Below are 24,302 nucleotides of genomic sequence, written 5' to 3' on the forward strand. Positions count from 1 at the left end.
ATGCTCTGTCTCTCGTTTTCTTCGTCTCTTTCCTTTTTCTATTTCTTTTTCCACTTACAAGATACTCAGTATTTTCAACGACCTTCAGCCTTTTTAAACTTTTCTCTTCCTCTCGAAGTCGACAGACATCGTCTTGATTATTCAAAAAAACATTGACTCTCTCTCTCTCTCTCTCTCTCTCTCTCTCTCTCTCTCTCTCTCTCTCTCTCTCTCTCTCTCCCTTTTTCTCTCTCTCGTGGGGACTAGAGGAGGCACGCTGAACGAGCCTGGAAATCAATTTCCTCGCTGTCTCGCCTCACATGCACGCGCCTGGCACTGTTACTTGGCAAATCCCGCCCCTACCATCTTCTTCTCGTGTTCTACGTGCACACAACGTGAGAACGGTGAAGAACAGTCCACGAAGCTACTTTGAGGATCGGAAAAGGTAAAGACAAATTTTCTACACTTAAGAGTTGGTGAGACCAAAGTATCACTCGGGGCTGAAAAAATGCACTCAAACGTTGCTGTTCTAAATGTCGAACAGAAGCAGCCATTGATACAAAATTTGGATCTCACGCCTCTTCTCTAAGATCGATCGAGTACACTAAACGTTGCCGCCCTTTAGGGGCCGACAAGTGCCAATTAAACGTTACTCTTACAGGAGCGGACGGACGAACGCAACGCACCAGACTCACATGTGGATAACGCGCACCAAACTATACGCAATTCTTCTGGAGGAAATTCATCAAAAGTCGATTTTCCAAACCTAGTGATAAGTATGGGAGAGGAAGAGACATCACTCGAGCGCTGGCTGGGGGAGTGAGAGAACAACAACAACAACCACAACAACAACAATCTATTGCAAGAACCGACGGAAAAAAATAAAAAAAGAAGAGAGAAAAGAGCTTTTTAAAGTTACCCATAATGGGACCGGACGGGCGTAATAAAAGGCGTGGTTGCAAGAAACGGCGTGTGGTGGTGGTGGTGGTGGGTGGGAGGAGGTTCAATCAGCATATTATGATGGAATCTCTCCCTCGCTCACACCAATTTTCCGGCTGCTTCTTTCAATTTCTGGCGAGAAATCAATGTTGCCAGTGACAGGCAGTTTTTTTTTCCCCCAGTTCTCTCAGTGTCTCTCTCATGATAAATGAATTAAATTCTCGTACAAAAAATTATATTAATGGTCACGGTTCTACAAGCGATGGACGACGGACAAGTCCATGAGAAGCGTGTAGCCACAGGCCTGGAGAGAGAGGCGGTGACATGTTCGTAGCTTGGAGAAGGAAACCCACCTCGGTGGCACCCGGACCAGAGTCCCGGATGTCCCCAGGAGGAGTGGAGGAGGAGGAGGAGGAAGAGGAACTGAGGAGGAGGAGAATTGAATCTGACACCGAAATGAAAAAGGAATACGAGTAAAAATTGGCTTTAAAAAGATACCAGACTTTGTGTACAATGATGTACAGACACACACCACGAACACACATAAACACGGTAAAGGCAACACACACGAAACCATAAATATACAAGTACACGAAATACACTTCCATATGGCATACATATACTGAAGATGTTCGGCAGTGGTGAAGGTTCAAGAACCGACGTGATCGCCAGGGGTGAAACTCCCTCCTCCGTACTTTAAAAACACGTACTCACACACCGCCAGAGGACAATGGATAAAGTTAGGCAAAAAAAAAAAATGTTGAAAAAAAAGAGATGTGAAGTACTTTTACGGTATACGAGAGGTGGATGAATGGAATGAAATGAATGAAGGCATGGTAAATGCGGACAGTATTTAAAAATCTAAAAAAGTTCTATGATAGCAGAAACTATTTCAGAGATGGGGCCTCACGTTTAAACCTCCCCTCCCCGTCCAGCGCAGATTACAAAGAAATGCACAAATACCCAGTCATGTACATATACATAGACGCACCCACACAGGACAAAATCTAGAGAGTCATTTCTACTTAAACGTACACTGGAACTCTGTTCAGAAGTATTCTTTTCTTACCCTGGAGGCTCCAGTCAAGGACAAAAGTCCATATCAAGGCCGGGCCTTAATGCAAATATACAGAGGATTATGGAAGGGACAAAGGAGAGACAAGGGAAAGTATTTAGGAATTTCAGAGGAATAGAAAAAAACCTGTCTTTGAAAATGCGTCAGGTCATAGCAATTGAGAATGACATGAAAGGGTAGAGAGTTCCCAAGCTTCGAGGTGTTGGGAAAGAAAGAGAAAAACTGTGTTTGTTGGTGATGATGACTTTTGCAAATACCTTCCTGGCTGAACTGTTATAAACGAGCTTGGCGAATGCCCTCTGGGGTAGTTCAACTGCATCTGTGCAGTGTCTCGTGATTGGCCAATACTGTACAATAAATAACAGTTACAATGGCAATAAGAGGGGGGGGGGGGTGATATCAACGCAGGGAGTGTCTGGAGGAGGAGTAATAAGGACGCCAAACGTTGCCGCTCATGCCTGCGTGCGATGTGGCCACGACAGGAAAAGAATCATGACTGCAAGAGAGAGAGAGAGAGAGAGAGAGAGAGAGAGAGAGAGAGAGAGAGAGAGAGGGGGGGGGTTACTTGTGGTAAGGTCAGGTTGAGTAGAACAAGGCGCGCGTACCAGGAGCACTACCCTGGTGGTAATATGGAAGGAGGAGGGTAGGGTGGGGGATGGAGGCAGTACTTGCAGTATGAACATGGTGAGGTTGGAGGCAGGGCATAAAAACACGTAGTATGAACACATTACTCGGAAGTATGTACGTATACACTCACCCTTCCATGGCTTTCTGGGCGTCTCCTTTCACTGGACTGTGGAGACTGGGTGAATGGAGGCCGGATTTGTACTCCAGTGTCGAGGTCTTGGGCATATCTGCAACAAACAAGAGACAAGAATCACTTCTACAGAACATAAACCGGTTTACTGTCACTCACCTGTATGATAAGTCAATCTTAGGGACAAAATGACTGTTTCCTACCCTGTAGAATTTTGCGATTCTACGAGAGGCAATGTAATTTGGCGATTCTGAAAGAATAAACTACGACAGCGGAAGACTTCTATACGGTAACACACCCTTAGTCTTCACTCATAAATATAAACACAAATAAAATCATATAAAGATCACTCTATTGTGCCTTACAATAAACCCTGGTTATGTGATATGTTTTGGCCCACTTCCTAAGACACTATTTTTTTTTTCAACACAATCATTAAATGATATTACTTATGAGACCTTTTCATTGAAATCAGAATTATTTCTCCTGTACCTAACGAGACATCTTACAGAAACTCAGTTCATTATTTCACATATAACGAATGAAACTATTCTATCATCATCATCATCATCATCATCATAATAATAATAATAATAATAATAATAATAATAATAATGATAATAATAATAATAGTAAACGACGGAAAATACTACAGCCAAACGCTTTTAAAAATATGCTGACCTCAGAATGCAGTAAGAAATACGGAAGGAAGCCAACAGACAGGAGTGAAGTGTGTTAAACAAATAGACTCTGAGACACACACAATAAGTGAAGATAAATAAAGTACCTTGCCTTAAAGTGATGAAAATTTATCTTTCCTTGCTTTGAATTCAATCTTACCTGGTAATTAATCGCTTTAATACGACGATACATAACAGAGACTAGTTACAGCCATCAGTGAATCATGCGGGGCATTATGTGCCGGGCATTAACTCCATCTTAACGTGGCTTAAGCACAATGATGTCAGATACGTTCAGTCTTTACTGATCTCGGCTTGATCACGGCGGCTCTGACGTGTGAACAGCTCGCGCGACTATCATTTCCCCAGAGAGCGATTGCATGACGCTGTGTACGAGCGATGGGGAAGTGTGAGGTAATTAAATGATATCGCACCGTACAAAGAACGCTTCTGCATGACAGACAACAAAAGAAGCTTTGAGAGCAATGCAATGGACAATAATTAGTGAATGTGTTTCTGATCATAATGACCTCATCCAGGTGTCATTGGGCGAGGCACGCTTCATGTCGACTACAAGTATTTCTGGACATGGAAGCCACGCACGGTTCTGATGAGGTGGGGCTCAGGCGGACGAGGGAACCGAGATGCCTAATTGGAGGTGCGGTGGCGATAGTGGTGCTTTGCTGTCGCAACCAGCAGCATCATGAGGCGTCGCATGAGGTCCATGTGACTGAAGGAAGACGGTCGAAATGGCCAGGATGCTGAACGTCCCTAAAAATGGTAGTGTCAGTAGGACCGAAGAGGATCTTGATTACCTCCCCCTACCTACACCTTCTACTGTAGAGGTCGAGGAAGAAGGAGACGGCGGGGGAGGCATAAGCGAGCTTGGTACAACGCCAGTCAGGAAGATGTTCTTGAAGCTTAAGTTCAGGGAGCAAACGTGCCTTGAGGCGACGAAGAACGTAGAGACGACAGCTGGAAGATTTCATAAATGGTGCTGACATGCTCCGTCCAGCAGAGATTATTATCGTTCGGAGTGACCCCGAGAAAATTGGTGGACTGAACAGCTTCCAGGGAAAGACTGGTGGACTGCATAGGTTTCCGGGAAAGATTTGTGAACTGCATGGCTTCCAGGGAAAGACAGGTGGACTGCATAACTTGGAAGGGACTGAGGTTTAGTAAGACAGCTGGGGGCAAGGCATTGTCGTGTAAAACGAGGATGATGAGCATGACCATGGTCTTGGTCTGGTTCACAAGAGATGCGGTTGACTGAAGAAGGTTTTCTGAAGGGCGAAAGAAGAAGTCGAGAGACCTGTTCTTAATGTTAATGCCCAATGGCAGAGTCTCCGACGTACCTCCGGCAAGCAGGTGTGTCCATCACGTAATAAGAATGAGGAAATTACAAGCGTCTCGTCTCTGTGACACCAGAGGTGGAGGGTCCACCTCACTGATGTTCAGCGAGGAAGTCTCATGCCTTTGGGATTAGACTTATCCATAACCCATGGCTGATAGCCATGTTTATGATGCTATGGTTGACTACGCCCAAAAGTTTTGGTATAATCAACGACGATGAGCGCCGCAGAAGTTTTGCATTTCTCAACATTTTGGTAGGAAAGTTAAGGAAGCCAACGCGGCAATGGGAAGTAAAGTTCTGTATATTACCCATCTGCCAAAGTTGTATGGTAGTTGCGATCTCTGTCCTCGGCAGATCAGCTGTAAAACTTTCACAAAGAAGGCTGGAGGATCGAGGTGTTGGCAGAGGGCCGTAACTCACTCGGAGACTGTGGGCTGGATGACTTCGGTATTGGAGAAACATTTAGTCTTTCTGTCAAGGGGCGCACTTAGATTGCTGGAAAGAGGCACCGATGATGGATGGACCGGGTGGCTTTGACTGGTACGGGGTAGAACTTCTTGTAGACTTCAAATTCATGTGCTGAGTCTGGAGGAATTTGGGCTGGAAGGTAGACTGGGAGGCTAGGCGATCTGAAGGAAGAAAAGTCTACGCCAAACGGTGATGAAATGCTTGTTACTTAGTTGACGGGTTGGGCCTTCGACGTATCGACTATCGTGATCACTGCGATTATAGTGCTTCCAGTTACATCTCCTCAGAAGAATTAACCTGAACACTTGGACTTCCTTCATGCGAAGATGATGCCCTGTCCAGTATCAATATCAACATGCATATGGCCCTTCTATGGGTGCTTGTTGATAAACTACGTCGCTTTTATCGTAGGGAAAGGACGGAGTCTCCTTGTTTGAACCGCTCTTCTCTCTCAATCTATCATACAACAAACGATGTTGGATTGATGTGAGTGTTCGAGCATGTGCGCTTGCACATATGTGTGTATTAATCACCCCAACATACTAGATCCAAATGCCCCAATCAACGCAAAGAACCTGAACACCATAGGAAAGACCTCCAGCGCAAACCAGGAGCTGGAGGTAGTCACTACTGGAATCAGTTACTAGTAGAGACGACATCCCATTCCAGAGTCTTCTCCATCTCCGCCTCACAACACTAGTTAGGTGCGTCTACCAATATCATATACTCTCCAGTAACACTATCACCATGACAGACTAGGACACCTATAGAACGTTTCCCTCCTTACCTTAAGAGCGTATTTACCTCTATGATCTACAACAGAGTCCATTTACCACTTTGTTTTGGAACAGAGGCCATACCCCTCCTTGTTTTCGAACACTCTCTTCCCCGACCACTCCTCATTAGGAGCAGGTACTTCACTCCCCAACACACACACACACACACACACACAAACGTATACGTATGGACCTCACGCGAGCGTTTGCGCTCTTGAGATCATTAGTTCTTCCTCTCAAACACTCGCCCACATCGAGGCCATACGAGCCTGACGCTCACTAACCACCGGAAACACCATCAGTAACCAAAGGTAACTTTCTGACGCCAGGAGGAAAGACGCGACTGAAAAATCTGCAACGAAAAACGGAAATCATCTCAAGTATTTGACTCTAATGTTTATAGAGACGTCAAAGGAGTCATCCAAGGTGAAATTGAAGATAAGCATCCCCTTACGTCATGGGGATGCGTTCTAAAAGCAACGTGGTTCAGAGAGTTCTAAGCGTCCCATCTTTAAAAGTGTGATCAAATGTAATGTACACTGAGAGGGATATGCTGCAGTCTTAACGTTCCATATGTCGTATTTCAACGTTTTAAGTGACACAAAACGTTTGCAGGGTTTATAAGTGCTGCAGTGAAGTGTTCTAACTGTACTAGTTAACGTTAGAGGTGTTCTGGCAAACGTTCAATTAGTGTTACAGCTGTAGTAGCTAACATCAAAAGTGTTCTAACAAACATTTGAATGCACTCAACTTTCCGAGTGTTGATGATAGCATTCCGAGTATTGCAGACCATATTTTCAAACTCCTGAACTAAGGTTTTGTGTTGCGCTTGATATCTTTTAAGTGTCAAAATCTCCGTTCTCGTTAACGTAAGTAATTTGCGCGAGTGCTGTCGATGATAGAAGACAAAACCCGTCGCGTCAAAAATTGCCTACACAGATGTACAGCTCAAGCGAGTCTGTAAGTGTTTTACGAACATGAGTGTTCTTGCTTCAGAGCGCTGTATCTTACCAAGTCTTCAGTTTAAACGTTTAATGACTAAGCTTCACAGTAATTATACAATAGCACAATTACACTTAGGATTTTATACATCTGCTCCACTGAATGTAACTAACGTTCAAATGGCTGCATATGACAGGACTTACGGGTCTTCGCTGAAGCTCAGAAGGACGAATGTGTCTGTTTTGAGGTTCTGAGCGTCAATCGGGTCCTTGTTGAAGTTCTGTTAACTTAAACGGTAGGTGACGTCACAGTCACGCACCAAGCCACTGAACCGACGTTTAAACACTTGATAATCGAGACAGAAAAAATGGCTGTCTGGTGAAGGGGAAAAGAACGGAGAAATGTCTTGACCATACACACAGTTCCCCCCCTACCGTTCAAATATCATCCCCTCGTCATTATCCTCATGGATCAAAATGGCAGATATTCTGGTTATATTTTCTCTCTTCTATCATGCGTCTCCACCAGCAAGTTAAAACATGCCATCCAGACTATGAACAATAGATTTAGCCTTCGTGTACGTAACGCAACCTCGCCAGTCTGAAGAACAGACAAGCCGTTCCCGTATGTGTGCATGCACCATCCCACACGCGCGGAGGCCTGCCCTTGGCAGCTTTTACCTCAGCAACCCTCTCCACTCACTCGGCCCACACCTGCACCTCTGATACACTGCACCTCACAAACCTCCCTCTTTCATCTCTCCTCACACACCTTCTCCAACCCTCCTCTTCCTCCTCTTAAGACGTCAAGTATATATGCTGCCTTTTACTATCTCGTCTTATGAAGAAAAAAAAACTTCCGAACTTGCGATTTTTTTTAAAGATGTTGGATGTCATTCTTTACCTTCCCATGTCTTTCTCCAAATTGCTTCAATCTATTCCCCCCCCCCCTTTTTTTTTTTTTTTACAAAGGCAAGGGTATCCCTCACTTCCTCACGAACTAAGGTTCTTCCTTCTCTTTTTGTACTTCACGTGAAGCACGGCCTTCAATAGCACCTCTGTGACTGGTGCCTTTTAGACTTTATAAGAAAAAAACGAAAGAAAATCATTCATATCATAAAACGGATCGAGTCGCCTTCGTAATTCATCATGTCGGATGTCCAGTCCATCTCTATATTCATGTCTGCGTCAGTTAGTACTTTATTCTTTTCGAGACTCGTACAATACTTTTGTCACACTCTCCACACACAGTGGGGTACGCTAAATTACGAAAGACGAATTTGTTTCGCAAGTCATTGCTGCAACGATTATATCAAATGCAATATAAAGTTACCTGACGTAAGTATATTTTCTTACGGTTTTAGGTACCTCTAAAACTGTTAAGGAAAAATAATCAGACCGGGAAGGCCAAAGTTCTGTATAATTACGTCTCAAAAGAAACCCATTTCAAAGACAGGCTTAGAAGCTACAACAGGTTAAAGGGGAAATTCATAAGATATCTTAATATATTCTCAGAAAACTCTGAGAAGCTATCTTACCCGCCGAACATATGAATAAATTTCGACATCAAGAAATAATACATCGTTTTCAATTTCTTCACGAAATTAGGCGTTGTTCCCGCTCTCTCTCTGTTAACTTGTATGTTTATATGTCTTCCTCCCTTTCCGTTTCTTATTCTTAACCTTCCTCTTTTCCAATCTTCATAAAACCCTTTTATGGTATCCTGACCATTAAATCATTTCATACAGATAATCATCTGTGACGAATGCTTGGTACGTGGCTAGCTAGCTGGGGCTCCTCTTCCTCCCTTCCCCCATACTACGCCGTCTTGCGGCCCAAAATCTTTAATACTCTTTTGGAAGATGTCTCAAAAACTGCACTAGGACAGGTGATTTGAGACTACCGATCCATAACGTCTTTACTTTCTTAGACCTTACCAGCTTGCAGACTATACCTTTCTGATTAAAACGCAACAACAGCCATACTTTTACATTTTTCAAATTTGCATATAGAGACGGTTAAGCGGCGTCTCTATATAACATGAAACGCTTCATATTTCTGATTCGAAGATCCCTCTCCCTAGTTTTGTTTCGAAGATTCGTATTTCTATTTTCTTGATTCAAAGGTCTGTTTTCATCACTGGTTTACAAGAGAGTTTATAAGAAAGAAAAATACTGTGTGGCACTATAAGACAACGGTGGTCTACGTGTTACACCCGACCTATAAACGACTGTCTAGTTATTATCACTATCAGAGAAATCTTGCAAATGATGCCATTCATTGTACGATGACCCACAACAACAACAACAACAATATTACTTCTAGCATTACTTCTCCGAGAGAATGAATTACCTGAAGATGATGATGATGACGAGATTAGATGTAAATAATTACTTCCTAGAAATTCTCTCTCTGTGGTGGAGGACCTGAATCACCACCAATTACTCTAACATACAAGGGGACAGGAACGTAAACAAGTCTAAATGTTCTTGTGTCATACCACTCGACACCCTCCCATTTCTGCGTCTGACACTATTTTTTCCCCCTCGTCCTTTTCATCAAACTTTCCGAAGGTTCAAATTTTTCTGAGAGTATAATTTAAAACGAAAAAAAATATACGGGACACAAGACAACAGAGCGATCCCTTTTTCTTTCCCAAGGCTTTATAAAAATCACTTCTCAACTGCTTCCATCTAACTTGGTGTTCAGTAAGATTTTTAGATTAATAAGAAACAGGAAAGTAAAGGTATTACAACAGTCCAATAATACTCGAACTTCAAGTCTATAAGATGAAGGTTTGAGCTTTATAACATAAGGTGTGAAGGACTCATAATAATAATCTTAAAAGTGACCAATGATTCTTTTTTCCTTTATTTTGTGGGATTGACTGTGTGGGTCTGCGTGATGCGGATGCCAACAGCTTGGTCGAGCAACGATCCAATCCAACAATCTGCCTCCACAGCCAGGGCTGTGGGGGTAAGAAGACCCCCCCTCGAAGATTTCGCCACAGATGATGAGTACCTGGTGAGGTCTTCGTGGTGAGGTCTTCAACCTAAGAGCTTGGGCATGGCCCAGGCTACTGGTTTGCGTCACTGGTCGACCAAGCTGTTGGAAGCCGCAGCACGCAGAACCCCGCACACCCTGCCTGATGTGTATTCCACATAACAAGATGCCTGCGCCTGTGTACGTACAAAGCAGTCGCGTGGTGTGGCCTCATCTTACCCAGAGGGAGCGAGGATGAGTTGAATAGCTGGCTGTCTCGAATCCGTTATCAAGACCAGGTCGAGACTAATGAACGAACCCTCTAAGAGAGGGAAAGCATTATAAAAAAAAAAAAACAGAGCTAATAACCAATCAGAACGAACAACAAAGCGAGAGAGAGAGAGAGAGAGAGAGAGAGAGAGAGAGAGAGAGAGAGAGAGAGAGAGAGAGAGAGAGAGAGAGAGACTCTATCCTCTGAGAACAATGCTAATGATGTTCTTAAATACCTACTGTCTAATCTGAAACATTTACTGTATCTTTTTACACAACGCACCAGAGGGAATTTCACGATCAATAATGCGGTGAAGTTGTGGTGCAACGGGAATGAGGATAAGAAGCCACAACGGCCCTGTTAACAGTGGGTGATATTCTATATGTAAGACTTCAAGACACCAGCCGGGCTAATCTCACACATAGAAGGCACACGTTAGTCGAGATCCCATAAAAACAAAAAATACGAAACACTGAGAAAGATTCAGATTAGTAAGGCTATACCCATTTCTCCTACTTTAAATTCTTCAGGAAAGTTTACGGTGGAAGAAAATACGCTTATTCGTCCAGTGTCACTTTAGAAAACGGGTTTTCAGACCCCCACACCCCAAGACAAGGAGGCTGTTTGATTTGTTTATTGAGTCAAAACGGATCAAGGGGTATGAGGGGCAACTGCAAAACAATCCACACACATCACCTACTTCCTCGGCAACTTGATCAGCAAATCCTTCTCCACATTCAACCTCGACCATCTAAATCATCGACCACCGAGGGATTCGTACAACATGGAGGCGATGTCGTCAACAAGCGAAGAGGCAGTTAAGCTGTTGCGCACACCCTTAGCCTCACCGTGGTCGCGATCACGGGTCCCCACAGTGGCATTGAGGTATAAAGGTTTACTCCATTATCACTATCCATTCCAAACGCATTTTCTATCAAGTTAAATTCCCTGTAACGCTTGTAGATCCCGTTTGCTTGCTCTGCTGTTTAGCTATAAGCCACTGCCAGTATGCAGTGATAGCAGTATCTATTGTCTTAATCAATGTCTACTACAACTGTTGGTAAAAACGCTTCTAATAATCTGCATTTCGCCATAAAAGTAAATAATACAAACAGTTGTTCGCAATATTCTTTTCTTTTAACTGCGAATATTGATTTATTCAATATTCGTCAATCATTTTCTTTTCCCAGTCTTCGGAGTGCTGTAAAATGTTAATGGCATTCTCAGTGCAAGAAATTTAATTAAATTTTGATATGAAAAAAGTTAATCTAGAATGAATGTGCGAAGGTAATTCCACCATAAAAACAATGTCATTTTTAGCTACAAGTTTCATAAAACAAGGAACGAATTTGAAAAAAAAATAATTAAAAATACGGATTTGATAATTCAAAATTGAGTTTTTTATATAATAAATTCGTTTCCATAAGTCGAGAGATTTAATAATGTCTTTGTTCCTTGCACTCCTGTTCTATTTTCATTCAGCCTTAATTTCATGGCTACTTGCGTTTGTAAGTTTCAGTGTCAGTTACGGCAGTAATCCATGATACTGATTTCACTCACTCTTGTCCCATCCACCACAACTTCTTTCAATATACTACACACACACACACACACACACACACACACACACACACACACACACTTATCCTCTCCTCTCACACTACACCCACACTCTACACCCATTCATCTCCCACAAACCACACCTATACTCTAATTCTCCTCCTACACACACTCACACTCTAATCCTCTTCCCACACAGAACGCTCCCTTCCTGTCTAAACCCATCTCCCACCCACACACACACACACACACATGCCCTTCCTCTAAACTTTTGTCGCGTAAAGTGGAATCTATCCACCTCCAACATACGCAAGAATCCTTCTTCCACCCACACGTGAACTAAGCCACCTTCCTCCTTTTTACCTTCTCCAACAGATGAAACAAGGATTCCCACCCTCCTCTCCCACAACACCATATAATAGCCTCCCATATGTCGCCTCCCACAGTCATTCCAAACTCCCATTCTGCCGCCCAGTCAACTCGCAATGCTTCTATTGTCAACTCGCGACGCTTCTACTCCCCTCTCTCTCTCTGCCACACTGTAACATTCATCTCCCATCAATACTTCTCCCACTCACCAAGTCCCTCCCCACTCCCGTCCCACACTCACGCACACAACGCACCCTACCAAACATACTCTCTCTCTCTCTCTCTCTCTCTCTCTCTCTCTCTCTCTCTCTCTCTCTCTCTCTCTCTCAGCTTTGAACAAGGCGGCCCAATAAATCAGAAAAAAAAGAAAGACCGTAGGTAATTCAACTCAAAAGAAAAGCTATTGTGGGGGAGTGTAAAGTGATGTAAAACACCCAAGCTGGAACGACAGCGTCCCAGACCATCGCATTCGACAGGACTCCAAAAACCCCCACCCAATATCACCTCTTGTTAACAAAACACTCAACATATGCGATCGATTACGCTTGTACCAAGTCACCAGCAGAGCAGTAAAATAACAATCTAATACATAACATGCGTAAGCGTTAACAATGTTTACAGTAAACATTATTGACAAAAAAATTAGAGTGTTTTATGCAAGTGGCTAGTAGGAGGAAGTGTTGTATCATATCCAGTGACTGACCAAGTGTTAAAATCGTTAGGACATCGTCCCCACTAGGAAAATACGCAAGACCTGAAGTCCTGCAATTTTCACGATCCTGAAGCTGCACTTACTGGTAGGACACAGCAACGATACCAACACAAAAGAAAAAAAAATCATATATTGTTAAAACAGAGAAAGTAATGAAAATGGACAAGGTCGAAAATGGGAAGTGAAGACTTACTGGCCTGTACCAGTGCTTCCTGCTGCAGAAACTGACGATCTTTATTTTCTCCCATCACATCAGAACTCCCGCTCTCTTGTCCACCACCTAACTTCCATCCCTTCCCCCCCTTACACTCCACCTCGTATCCCTCCTTCCATTCCAAGCAAACTCCACCTCGCTACCATATTCCGCCTAACTCCCCCTATCGCACTGTGCGTCCCTCATCCCTTGGGATGTGGCCCGGAGGTACACCCACACAGACGCACTCCACCGTCCAGGAATTCCTCGATCCTATTAATATACTATGTTCCGTCAATATGTACCAAATCCCACCTCCCAAAAAAATATTGACAACATAATTAAGGAAGAAGGAAAAACAATAAGAATGATACTACAACACATAAAAAAAAAAACACGTTTTCCTTTATAAATATGATAAACAAATAAGGTGGAGGGTAGCAGGGCTGGTGACGGGTGGAGGAGTGGAATGGTGTTGATTCAAAGAAGCTAAGGTAAACATCCATAGATCACTCGGCTGTAGCATGATGTTGAATCCACAACACGAAGACAAACAGGTACTCAAGTAGCAAGACAATCAGGAAGACAAACACGAGGAGCTGTTGGGTCAAGATGATGATACATCTTCTCTACTGTACCAACAACTGATTAAAAGATGGCTGCTCGCGTGGAAAAAAAAAAAAAACAGTGAAGCTTTCGAACCAAACTTACGATTACCACCAATCAATTCCAAAATAAACAAAGAGAAACACTTACACCACTGACTTATGATGATGGTGGCGATGGATCATCCTAAGCACAAACATATGGTAATAACACGGGTAATTGACAGTGTTTGAGGCTCTGATCCCTCCAGATCTCCGTAACAAATGACGAAGAGACGAGCCGACGTCGACTCACACGAACAAAAAGCTCGAAGCAGTAGTTCGAACCGACGCAGTTCATTCGCATAAAAACAAGCTCGAAGGCTTCAGAAGATGTAACTCTAGTCCAGTTGCTAATGTTATATCCAATAATTCATTGAGTAAATACAACCCTCACTGACGCATGAATACATGCCATATTGTGATACATCACGACGCCACGACACGTAGCGCATCTCTCGTACGTACAATGCTGTTCATTCAACTGCATCACGTCTGCAGTGGATCGTGGAACCCAGCCGCCGAATATGCGTTGCCACGAAGACATTCCATCAGATCCAGGTATTAGAAATGTCTGGCTTGGTGAGCATTTTCGAGAAGTGGACTAGAAGTGATGTTCATATTTCCCAAAGTTTTCCAGCTCTCCGTACAAGACGTATCGCTTAGGGAACAACAACAACAACAACAACAACGATAATGGTAACCACGTGATTGCTAAAGTTAAAACTTGTGTTGACGTCATACCGTAACCGACCACTTATGAATTTTCAACTACAACAGTAACCAATCAAACACCTCGTTACGCAACTCGTTACCACACAATCGACAGCCAACGTCTGTAAACAGAACCATCCGCTCGTTTACAACTTCGGCCATTAACCAAACAACACAGCAGTTCACAGCTGCGCTCCAAACCAGCTGCTACTAACTAGCTCAAAACTCCACCCAAACATAATCGCTGACCAGCAAAACCTCACCCACAACCAACAAAAACAACAGCTTGCAATCATACCAAACTACCAAGAAGCTCTTTCACAACTTTACCCATGACCAACCAAACATCGGGTCTCAACTACACCACAAATCAACCATACATCAGCTTTTAGAGTCAGACCTTCAACTTGCCAGGTAGCATCTGCAAACTGCAGACACATCTGAGGAAAAAAATGTATATACCAACTCGCAACCTCAGTATAAACAACCATGCACTACCCAAGAACGCCACAGATAACTAACCAAACAATCGTTCACCGAAATACATCAACCATCAGTAATACATCATCAACCATCAACTGACAACAAAAAGACCAGTTCACACACACACACACACACACACACACACCACAGACAATAACTGCATCAACTGTTCACTAGGTCACAGCCACACACCTAACGATCAGCGACACGAAATACCAACACGCGCATCAATACACCAGCCAAACATCACGTCATAACTACATCTACAATCATGCACAAATCAGTCGCTTAACTTGGCTAATAAGCAATTCATATTATGGACTCAATATGAGCCATCAACATTTTCGGTCATGTGCTCAGTGGCAACAATCCACATTGAGTGGTGACGCGAGTTTCGACCCGACTGAAGCTGAGTTGCTGAAAGGTTCAACACAGTTTCCGAGACTCCGCGAACTCAAAACATTTGGAAGGTCAACAAGCATGAAATATTTGCTGTTCACAGAGCTCTTTTTACGTCAATACTGATCGAGGGATATTTTCCGATTCAGGCAAATTAGGGACGTAAATGTTAAACAAATAACAAAGCATCTCTTTCAACGGAAGGATAGCGATTTGAAAAAAAAAAAAAAAGAGGAGGGCAATACTGTAGATCAACATCGAATGGAGATTACCTGCTGCATCCACAATTAGATAAATATATGAATAAATAAACTTACTGCATGACTTATTGACTCTGTTTATGAGCAAGGCCTTCAATAGGCGTCCACTGCATTACGCTCACGAATGCTCTCGCCTTCCCCTCCAGAATAACAACTGTTTCCGCGCCTCTTACACTCGGCCTGAAAGCAGCGTTCTAAAACGCTTCATTTTAAAAAGCTATTCAGCTGCGAGGAGTTTGCGTTTGAAAGGGAAAACTGACATTTAGAGAAAACCTCATTTATTTTCGTTAGGGTGACTTATATATAGTATTTCTCAGACTGCAGTGCAGAGCCGGTGCGAGATCTGCTCACGTATATATATATATATATATATATATATATATATATATATATATATATATATATATATATATATATATATATATAACGGCTAAACAAAGTAAGTTTAAAAGAGATTTACGCCAACCCAAGACGTGAGACAAGGTGACACATGCACTTAACTCTAAAACACGTCAGGAATACATTTAAGAATGAAAATGGCAATCAAGGTGGCAAAACACCCGCCTGAGAAGACGTCATGACTGTTGACAACTCATCTCGAGACAAAGTGGCAGATGCGGACACAAGCAAAGGGGGTTACTGTCTGTGTGTACCACCATCACCGCCGCCACCACCATCCTAACACCACAGTGGCAGGTAGATGTCTGAGCCAGATCTTCACGCAAAGAAGACATTTCCTTGGTCCATTATGGTGGTGGTGGTGGTGGTTGGGGGGGGGGGGGTAACATGACCCCTAGCTAACGAGCGCTGCTCGAAAAGCCTTTCAGGGTTATAGGTCATGGCACTAACGGGTCTGGGTGGGTGGAGAGAGAGAGAGATGAGGGAGAGACATCTAACCCCATTACAAAAAGATCAGATGAGGTACACGATTCATTTCAAGTCATATAAAGGGCCATGTGACCTGACTTGACCTTCTCCATCTTCGTATGTGCTGGAAAGGGTCTTGGTGCGTGACGGAAACATGCGGAGTTCCCAGATATTTTCTTTCGCTTTTTCATGATCGTTCATCAATGTAACATTATAGTGTTGTGTATATATTTCACACCTCCTGCCCCAAGAATCCCTTCTATCCTTTTGAGGCTCCTGCAGCACTCAGGAAGCTGGCCACGTCCACCGGCCGGGACTACAGGTCATAAAGTGTTATGATGTGCGTGTGTGTGTCTATGTGCAGAGAGTGGATAGACAGAGAATAGTTATAGTAGTAGCCTCGTGGGCATAAAGGTTCTTGGAATAAGTTGGAATGGTGTTTGTAGTGTTGTAAAGATGGGTGATTTAAACCTAACTTCCTTTCCCGTTTTAGTGAGGTAGGTGTCAGGAGTAAACACACGATGGCCTCATTTATACACATACAATCGCTCTCTGACATGTTACCTTCTTCCAGAACCAAAGCCAACCATATGCAGCCAAGCCCCCACAGTAAACACCACGGTGAACTCTGACCGCTTCACGTTCAGCCCACTGACAGCACGTCGCCCCTCATGTACCACATCGATGCAATTCATTTTTTCCAATGAAAACTATTCGCGCTCCTGAGTGCTTAGGCCCCGATATCCCAAATCCTCCTTCCCTCCATCCTTCTATTCCTCTCTCGGTCGCTTCCTCCTAACTAGTAGTCAATATTTCTTCCTCCTCCTCCTCCTCTCTGTATATCCAAGCCATTTCAGTACAGTCTTGTCGGCCATGTAAGTCAAAATTCACCCACAACCACACGTCTTTCTGACTCTCACTGGAGCCCCTTTTATATGGCTTCAAAAGTCGCGATCCAATCAGTATCAGGAGAGTGTTGGGCTCCGTTGGAGTGAGAAGTTTCATCGATGAGGTTGTCCAAAGATTTCGACCAAAAATTCTTAATAACAACAGATGAAGGTATGCAGCCTCATTCGCTTATATTCACCCTCTCGTTGTCATATACAATGCAGCCAAACCACAACTCCTCATCCAAAACGTTATAAAACCCCACGACCCATTCTAGGGGCCTCCTGGAGCTTCAAGGATGCGCTCCAGTCAGCAGCAGGAAAGTGATAGGCTCTTTGGGGGACTGAGACATTCGTTGATGGGACTGTACTTATATTCTCCCACTGACAACCTCGTCGAAGGTGACTTTCCACTCGGGGTGTAGGCTCATGAAAGTGGACTATGGTAACACACACACACAAACACACACACACACACATATACATATATATATATATATATATATATATATATATATATATATATATATATATATATATATATATAAACATTTAGAGAGATAATTAGCTTTTCACCATCATATCACAAACATTAAAAGACCATCCAGAGCGGATTAATGAAAAATATACAACAACCGTTTTATATGACGAAATTTTTTTCAAATAATTCATACAATATGTATACATGTATAATAAAACATGTAAGCACACACACACACATAAAAAGGGGGGACGATGGCATTATTGGATGGAAATGATGCGAGTCACAGGCTGGTGCATCACATATAACAGTGGAAATATGGACGACTCCCGTGGATGTTGAGTTCCCAATCACACCAGCTTAAACAAACATGATTTAGCCACTGCCTCAGGAAAATAGCCGCTGCCTTAAGAAAATAGCCGCTGCCTCAGGAAAATAGCTGCTGCCTCAGGAAAATAGCCGCTGCCCCAAGGAATGAATAGCTGCGGCGCCAGGAAAATAGCTGCTGCCCCAAGGAATAAATAGCTGCTGCACTGAGAAAATAATAGCCGCTGCCTCAGGAAAATAGCTGCTGTCCCAAGGCTTAAACAGCTACTTCACTACGACAGCAGCTTCTGCTCTAGTAAATTAACGGCTGCACCAGAAAATTAGCTGTTGCCCTTGGACAAAAGCTGCTGCTGCCCCAGGAAAACAGCAGCTACTGTCCTAAGGGGAAAAGAATTAAACAGCAGCTGCCTCGGGCAAACAAGCGAACACACACTGGAAGATCATCGTCGGTCTACAAATATAATGACAATTTTATAATGAAGAAGGAAGCTCTCCCAACTGAGAGGAGGAGGAGGAGGAGGACGGGAAAGGGGGAGGGGGATAAATACTGGAGTGGGGGGGTGTGGGGGGGGGGTTGGTGGTGTTCCAGTGTACTAAGAGAAAATACGCGACGCTATATAAAGATGAGGCAGAGTTAGCGTCCAAAAGTTGTAAAGAATGGTTCAAGTTTTGTCTCGCAGATGGCGCTGATTGACTCTCTACACGATTCATGGCTCAGACTTTCTCCCTCGAACTTAAAATTCATAACTTGTTTATCGCTGCAAATGTCTTCCATCCCCCCCCCCCCTCCCCCAGACCATTTGTAATGATTTACTCATAAATAAGAACATTAGGAGCCTCCCTTCCTCCCCCCCTCCCCCACACCCCCACACCTCAATACCCTCGCTTCCTTCCCCCCTTCCCTCACACCTCAGCAAAAACCCCTCCCCTCTTCCCCCTCCCAAAAAAGAAACCGCAGTGCCACAAGAGCTAGAATAATAAAAAGAAATCATATTAAAAGAAAAAAAAAAACGCCCCCAGATGTCTGACATTAAAGCGGATTTCAAATTAGCGGAAAATTTAATCCAACAAACAGCCAGGGCGTTAATACCTCCGTCCTGGGTAACTGGTTCATAAAAGCAGCCACCACTGAGAGCGCCCACCCCCCTCCCACACACACACACACACACACACACACACACACACACACACACACAACTTAATGGCCACAGTAATCTCTACACTTATCACCCACTCCCAACTTCTTCCCACATTTTCCTGCCCAAGAGGGGGTCAAGGACATATAACTCCAGCAGTGTCACTAAATTATCATGCCAGCTAGGTCTAGGAGGAGGAGGAGGAGGAGGAGGAGGAGGAGGAGGAGGAGGAGGAGGTGGTGGTGGGATGGATAGGGAATTGGGTCGGGGATGCGAGGGTGGGGGGGGGGGATGAGTGGTGTGGAGGTTGGTGGTGGAGTTCGGAGGGATTGGTGAGCTGTGGGGAGAGGAGGGGGAGGGGGAGGGGGGAATGCTGAATTGCGGAGGAGAGAGAGGGTTGAGGTGGGGGGGGGGGGGGGGGGGGGGGAGGGAGGAAAGGCGGGGTCGAGGAGAGAAGGGAGGGGTGACAGGGAGTAAAGATGCGAGGTGATGGATAGATGGATAGTGGACTGGAGGGGAGAAACGAAGAATGAAACTCTGAAATAAACAGAATGAGATGAAACAAAATCGTAAAAATTAAAACAGATCAAAATAGATGGTCGAGTAGGGTCAACGAGAATGACAACAGATAAGGAGGTCATCAGAGAACATAAGCAGAAGACGGAGGGAGGGAGGAAAAGAAAACGCGGGGTTGGGTTACATAGTTGAGGTCTCTAGAGGAGTTGGATGAAGAGAATTCGCTCACGATGGCTGACACCTTTAAAGAGAGTCTCCAGAAGGGATGGAGTATTAGTGTTTACAGTTAAGGATGGAGGATGACTGCAAGAAAAAGGATAATATATGTCATCATGACTCATAATTATCGGTCCAAAAACATACTGTGTGTCCTCAAGGGGGGCTGGAAATCCTCCCCTACTGTATCACCAGGAACGGAAGAAGGAACCAAGCGAGGATTTGTCCTCAAAGGATCAGTCGTCCATTCATAACTTCGCAAAGGTTAGAAATTTTAACAAGCAGGCGTCAAAGAATAAAAAATACCATACATACATACCTATTCCTACATACTTACACATCAGATAAACTTTCAATAGAAGTCGCTTCGTCTAACGCAAAGTGAAGCAAGGACTCTGGGATTCATCGTACCCAATCATGCACAAACAGACGTATGAAAGAGACGTTAGGGATGACGTAGTATCCAGCAAATTAGTAGAACGCAACATCGTGAGAACTTTGCACTGGAGGCAAACTCTATTCTTAGTTGAATGTTACGAAACTCCATCAAGTATATGGGTAAATGAGATGTCCACAAATGTACATCGACAGCATAAGTCAGACCCAATCTTGAGTATGAATCTCCAATTTGGTCACGACTCACTTCATGAGACTTAAGAGACACAAGACAAATAGATGGCCAGCGGATGGATTAAGAGAGGCTGTCCCTGAAATAGGAGACCTGAACTACGGGGATAGGACTGAAGCCAAAGACGTGCAGCTGTTGGGCAAACGAAGAAGGGGAAACGCACTCATAACTCTGGAGATTTCGATCGATTTGCGAGCGTCGTGAACGGGCAATAGATTGAAAATAAAAAAAGAAACAAATCAACCACAAGCAAATCATCCACGAGACACAACAACAATGGCGAATTGAGGAAAATATTGGCAAGAAAACCCTCGATACAAAATTGTTTATCTTGTGACCATCTGACGGATAACTGGAGCCAACTCAGAAAATAAGAATGCAAAGAACACGAAAAGAATATTGAGTCGTTCCTTGACACACGGAGGAAGAAATCAACCAGAGGCCACAGGAATTGCAGAAATAGCTCGACACTAAAGGAGAGATATCTTACGCGAAAGAATAGGCGATGAAAAGAACTCTTAAGAAAAGAAAAAATGTGACAAAAAAGTGTGATAGGGAGTTCAAGGGTGTAAAACTCACAAGCAATCATACATCATCATATTAGAGGCACAAGTCCATACCCAAATAAATAGACATTCACACACACGGACATACAGACCACAAGGTCCGATTGAGTGGTCTGGCCTTAAGAAAACGACTGGAAAAAGATGCAGGTCCCCTCAAAAGCTGTGGAAGAAAAACATGGGAGGAGAGAGAGAGAGAGAGAGAGAGAGAGAGAGAGAGAGAGAGAGAGAGAGAGAGAGAGAGAGAGTGACTAATCAGAGCAATCTTTCATTCCCGTCTGAAGGAGGCGCTCAAAGAGTGTTGAGCCAGATCACTTAAACAAAGCAATCGCACCAGCAACACCCCACGAGAGAAGCATGCAACGAGGAGATCCTCGCCCTGATCTACAAGAATTCACGAGGGGTATGTCTAGAATTTGCGCTATTGGACACAGGCAATATTGTCGAGCCGCCCCTCCCGGTACATTCTTTATCAATAATTCCCGGCATGGTGGAAATAACGGAGGAGAAGGAGGAGGAGGAGCAGAAGCCCACCAGGTATGGATAAAGATTAAAAGCCGAGGGAAAAATATTGAGAACACAGCTGCGTGACGGAGCGCATCATTAGGGAGGAGAAATCTGGGAGGGGTGACGATTAGGTCTCGTGGATGTGTGTGTGTGGGAGAGAGAGAGAGAGAGAGAGAGAGAGAGAGAGAGAGAGAGAGAGAGAGAGAGAGAGAGAGAGAGAGAGAGAGAGACGAAATTCGCTTCGACTGAAGGATGTGAGGCACAGGAGACGGGAATCATGGCTGAGTGTTTGTGACATGTACGGGTAGGATTCAATTCTTCATGTTCCTATCATTACCGCCCCCCGGAAGCAATTTCCCTAGGACCTTCCTCAAGGCTCCTTTGGAATGAGAGTGAAGTTCTTTGACGTGACGGTACTCCCAACATACAGCCTCGCCGAAGGTGACTTGTCACTCGAGGTGTTACTTCGAGGAGGAGGAGCCCGGTAACACCTGCTTGGATCTTAAAGGCGGGTAGATGGTGGGTACCATGACGACCTCACCACGTCACAGGTCGCTACAGAGGAAGATCATGAAAACATAAATAAATGAAGACCTACTGACACTTCCCGCTTGTCTACGCTGCTCCCGGTACAGCAAAGCTGTGAAATTCTATTCCTTCTTTTGTCCCTTCCTCTTCCTATAACCTTTTCCACCTTTAAGACTCAGGTCTTCAAGCATCAAAGGAGCTCTGATTAGTCTCCCTCATAATCGTTTTTTTTTTTTTCCTATACCATTATTTTTCCTCTCATCTGAGCTGCCAACGATTAGGGGCAAGTTTTGGATCACGTGTCGTGTCGGCTATTATGAAAAAAAAAAAATCAAGACATTTCCGACAAGAGGGGATGGTGTTTTTGTGTTCTAAAATCACCGACTTCGAAGATTCACCCTTGAATATCAAAAGACCTAAGAACTAATTTGCATAGGGGAATGTGGCTCTAAGAACTTAAAGAATGTCAGACGAACTAGCTTTATCTCACGTCTATCCACAGAGGTAAGAAGAGGGCGCACTTACCAGAGGGGATGTACACGTTACCGGAGGGCGTCCTCACCAAGCAAGACGGCTCGAATTCGTCTGGGTGTCCCTGAGAGCCTTGGTACTGGACCGGGGCGCCCTGGTGGTACTGGATGGGCACTGCCTGGTACTGGGCGGAGGTGCCGTGCTGGGGGCCTGAGTTGTGCACACGACCGTTCAACCGAGACATGTTGTCGTTGCGACCCCCGCCCGACCCGTCCCCCGGCGTCAGCAGCCCGCCTGCAAACAACAGAAAACGAGACATTACACCACTAAAGTCTACGGGAACCTCGACACACATTTCAGTATCTCGTCTCCCGCTGTACACCTGGAGTTACGAACTACCCACCGAAGACCCACGAGGACTGACTATAGCCTCATGGTCGTAGTTTTTTATCCTTTCACGGCTGAATTTGTTTCCAAACAGATCATTCCTGGCAATGGAAACTACCTACAGATGGAAATTGGTATGGAATCTCCTGAAGTGGGACATATTTTCATGACTAGCTACGGCAGAGCTTACACCATATACGAGCCTTCACTCCACCCACCTTCACCCTCTTTATGACACAAGCCAGCCACCCGCCCACACTACCTCACACCCATAACGTCTCCGTAAACCCCACCAGGAGGCACAAATGTTAGAAAATCAAGACCTCAAAACAACACTTGCTGCTCCACAGTGAAAAAGGTGAAGACTAGAAATAAGACCACCGAGTCAAGGCTTCAAAACGGCGGCCCCATAAGCTGAGAACGACGAAAGAGTGAACAAAGAACGGCTTGCCTTTGCTTTACGGAGTAATGAACGACGAGTAACGGCGAGCGAGCTCGTTTGGAAAACTAAAACTAAAGATAAGTGTAACTAAGAAGAGATGTGTACAGTACAGAGTCGTACGTTCGCTGACAACGTCCTTCATCGTGACCTTTTTCAAGCTAAGAAGCTGGTGATGTCTGGCAACGTCTACTTAGTGAAATAAGCACATGTGAAATTACCCGACGGACGTGGAGCGCTACCGTCGTAGGTGAAGTAGGTTTTGATCTTATGACTGTGTGTGTGTGTGTGTGTGTGTGTGTGTGCACAGAGATGCCGCTGCACTCCAGCAGACACCCTACCTTGTATAATTCCACCTTACATCACCTTATACTTTATTACCTCATACAATACCACATACTTATACTATGATATAACGAACTTAACATATACCTACACCAGGATATATCCACTCTACCATATCCAGCTTACACTAGGATATGACAATCAGACACACAACAAGGCGTGACGATCCAGAGGGATTAGCGAGAACCTGTGGCCTGATTAATTCATGTGCACTGTGGTTGTGTAATCTCTTGTCCCCACACAAGAAAAAGTGCTTGAATAACTTGTTGATAAAAGATAACTGTACCACTGCTAACTTGCAGGTGTCATAAAAAATATATATCATAAAAGAAAAATGTTATTTTTCTGTTCTGAAAAAGGTACGTTTTGTTTCTGACCTTCTAGATGGAAAAATAATAAAAAGCACTGATGGTATTATTTACAATAAATTCAAAGTATCAAAAAAATT

At 44.0% G+C, this 24,302-nt stretch overlaps 1 protein-coding gene across 5 annotated transcripts in view; it reads right to left on the reverse strand.

Annotated features, from left to right (window-relative positions):
• LOC139755656 (teneurin-m-like) overlaps positions 1-24,302 on the reverse strand; it is a 606,211-nt gene that overhangs the window by 317,160 nt on the left and 264,749 nt on the right. For 4 of the 5 annotated variants that reach the window (XM_071674281.1, XM_071674279.1, XM_071674278.1 and 1 more), the window contains 2 exons: positions 22,738-22,977; positions 2,751-2,847 (listed from right to left, as the gene is read on the reverse strand). In XM_071674281.1, coding sequence (XP_071530382.1) covers positions 2,751-2,847; positions 22,738-22,927 — 287 coding nt within the window. In that variant the 5' untranslated portion in view covers positions 22,928-22,977. The remainder of the gene's footprint in view (positions 1-2,750; positions 2,848-22,737; positions 22,978-24,302) is intronic. The other variant, XM_071674282.1, reaches the window with a different exon arrangement.

This window comes from Panulirus ornatus, chromosome 19 (assembly GCF_036320965.1).
Source record: "Panulirus ornatus isolate Po-2019 chromosome 19, ASM3632096v1, whole genome shotgun sequence".
In the NCBI taxonomy this organism is placed as follows: Eukaryota; Metazoa; Arthropoda; class Malacostraca; order Decapoda; family Palinuridae; genus Panulirus; species Panulirus ornatus.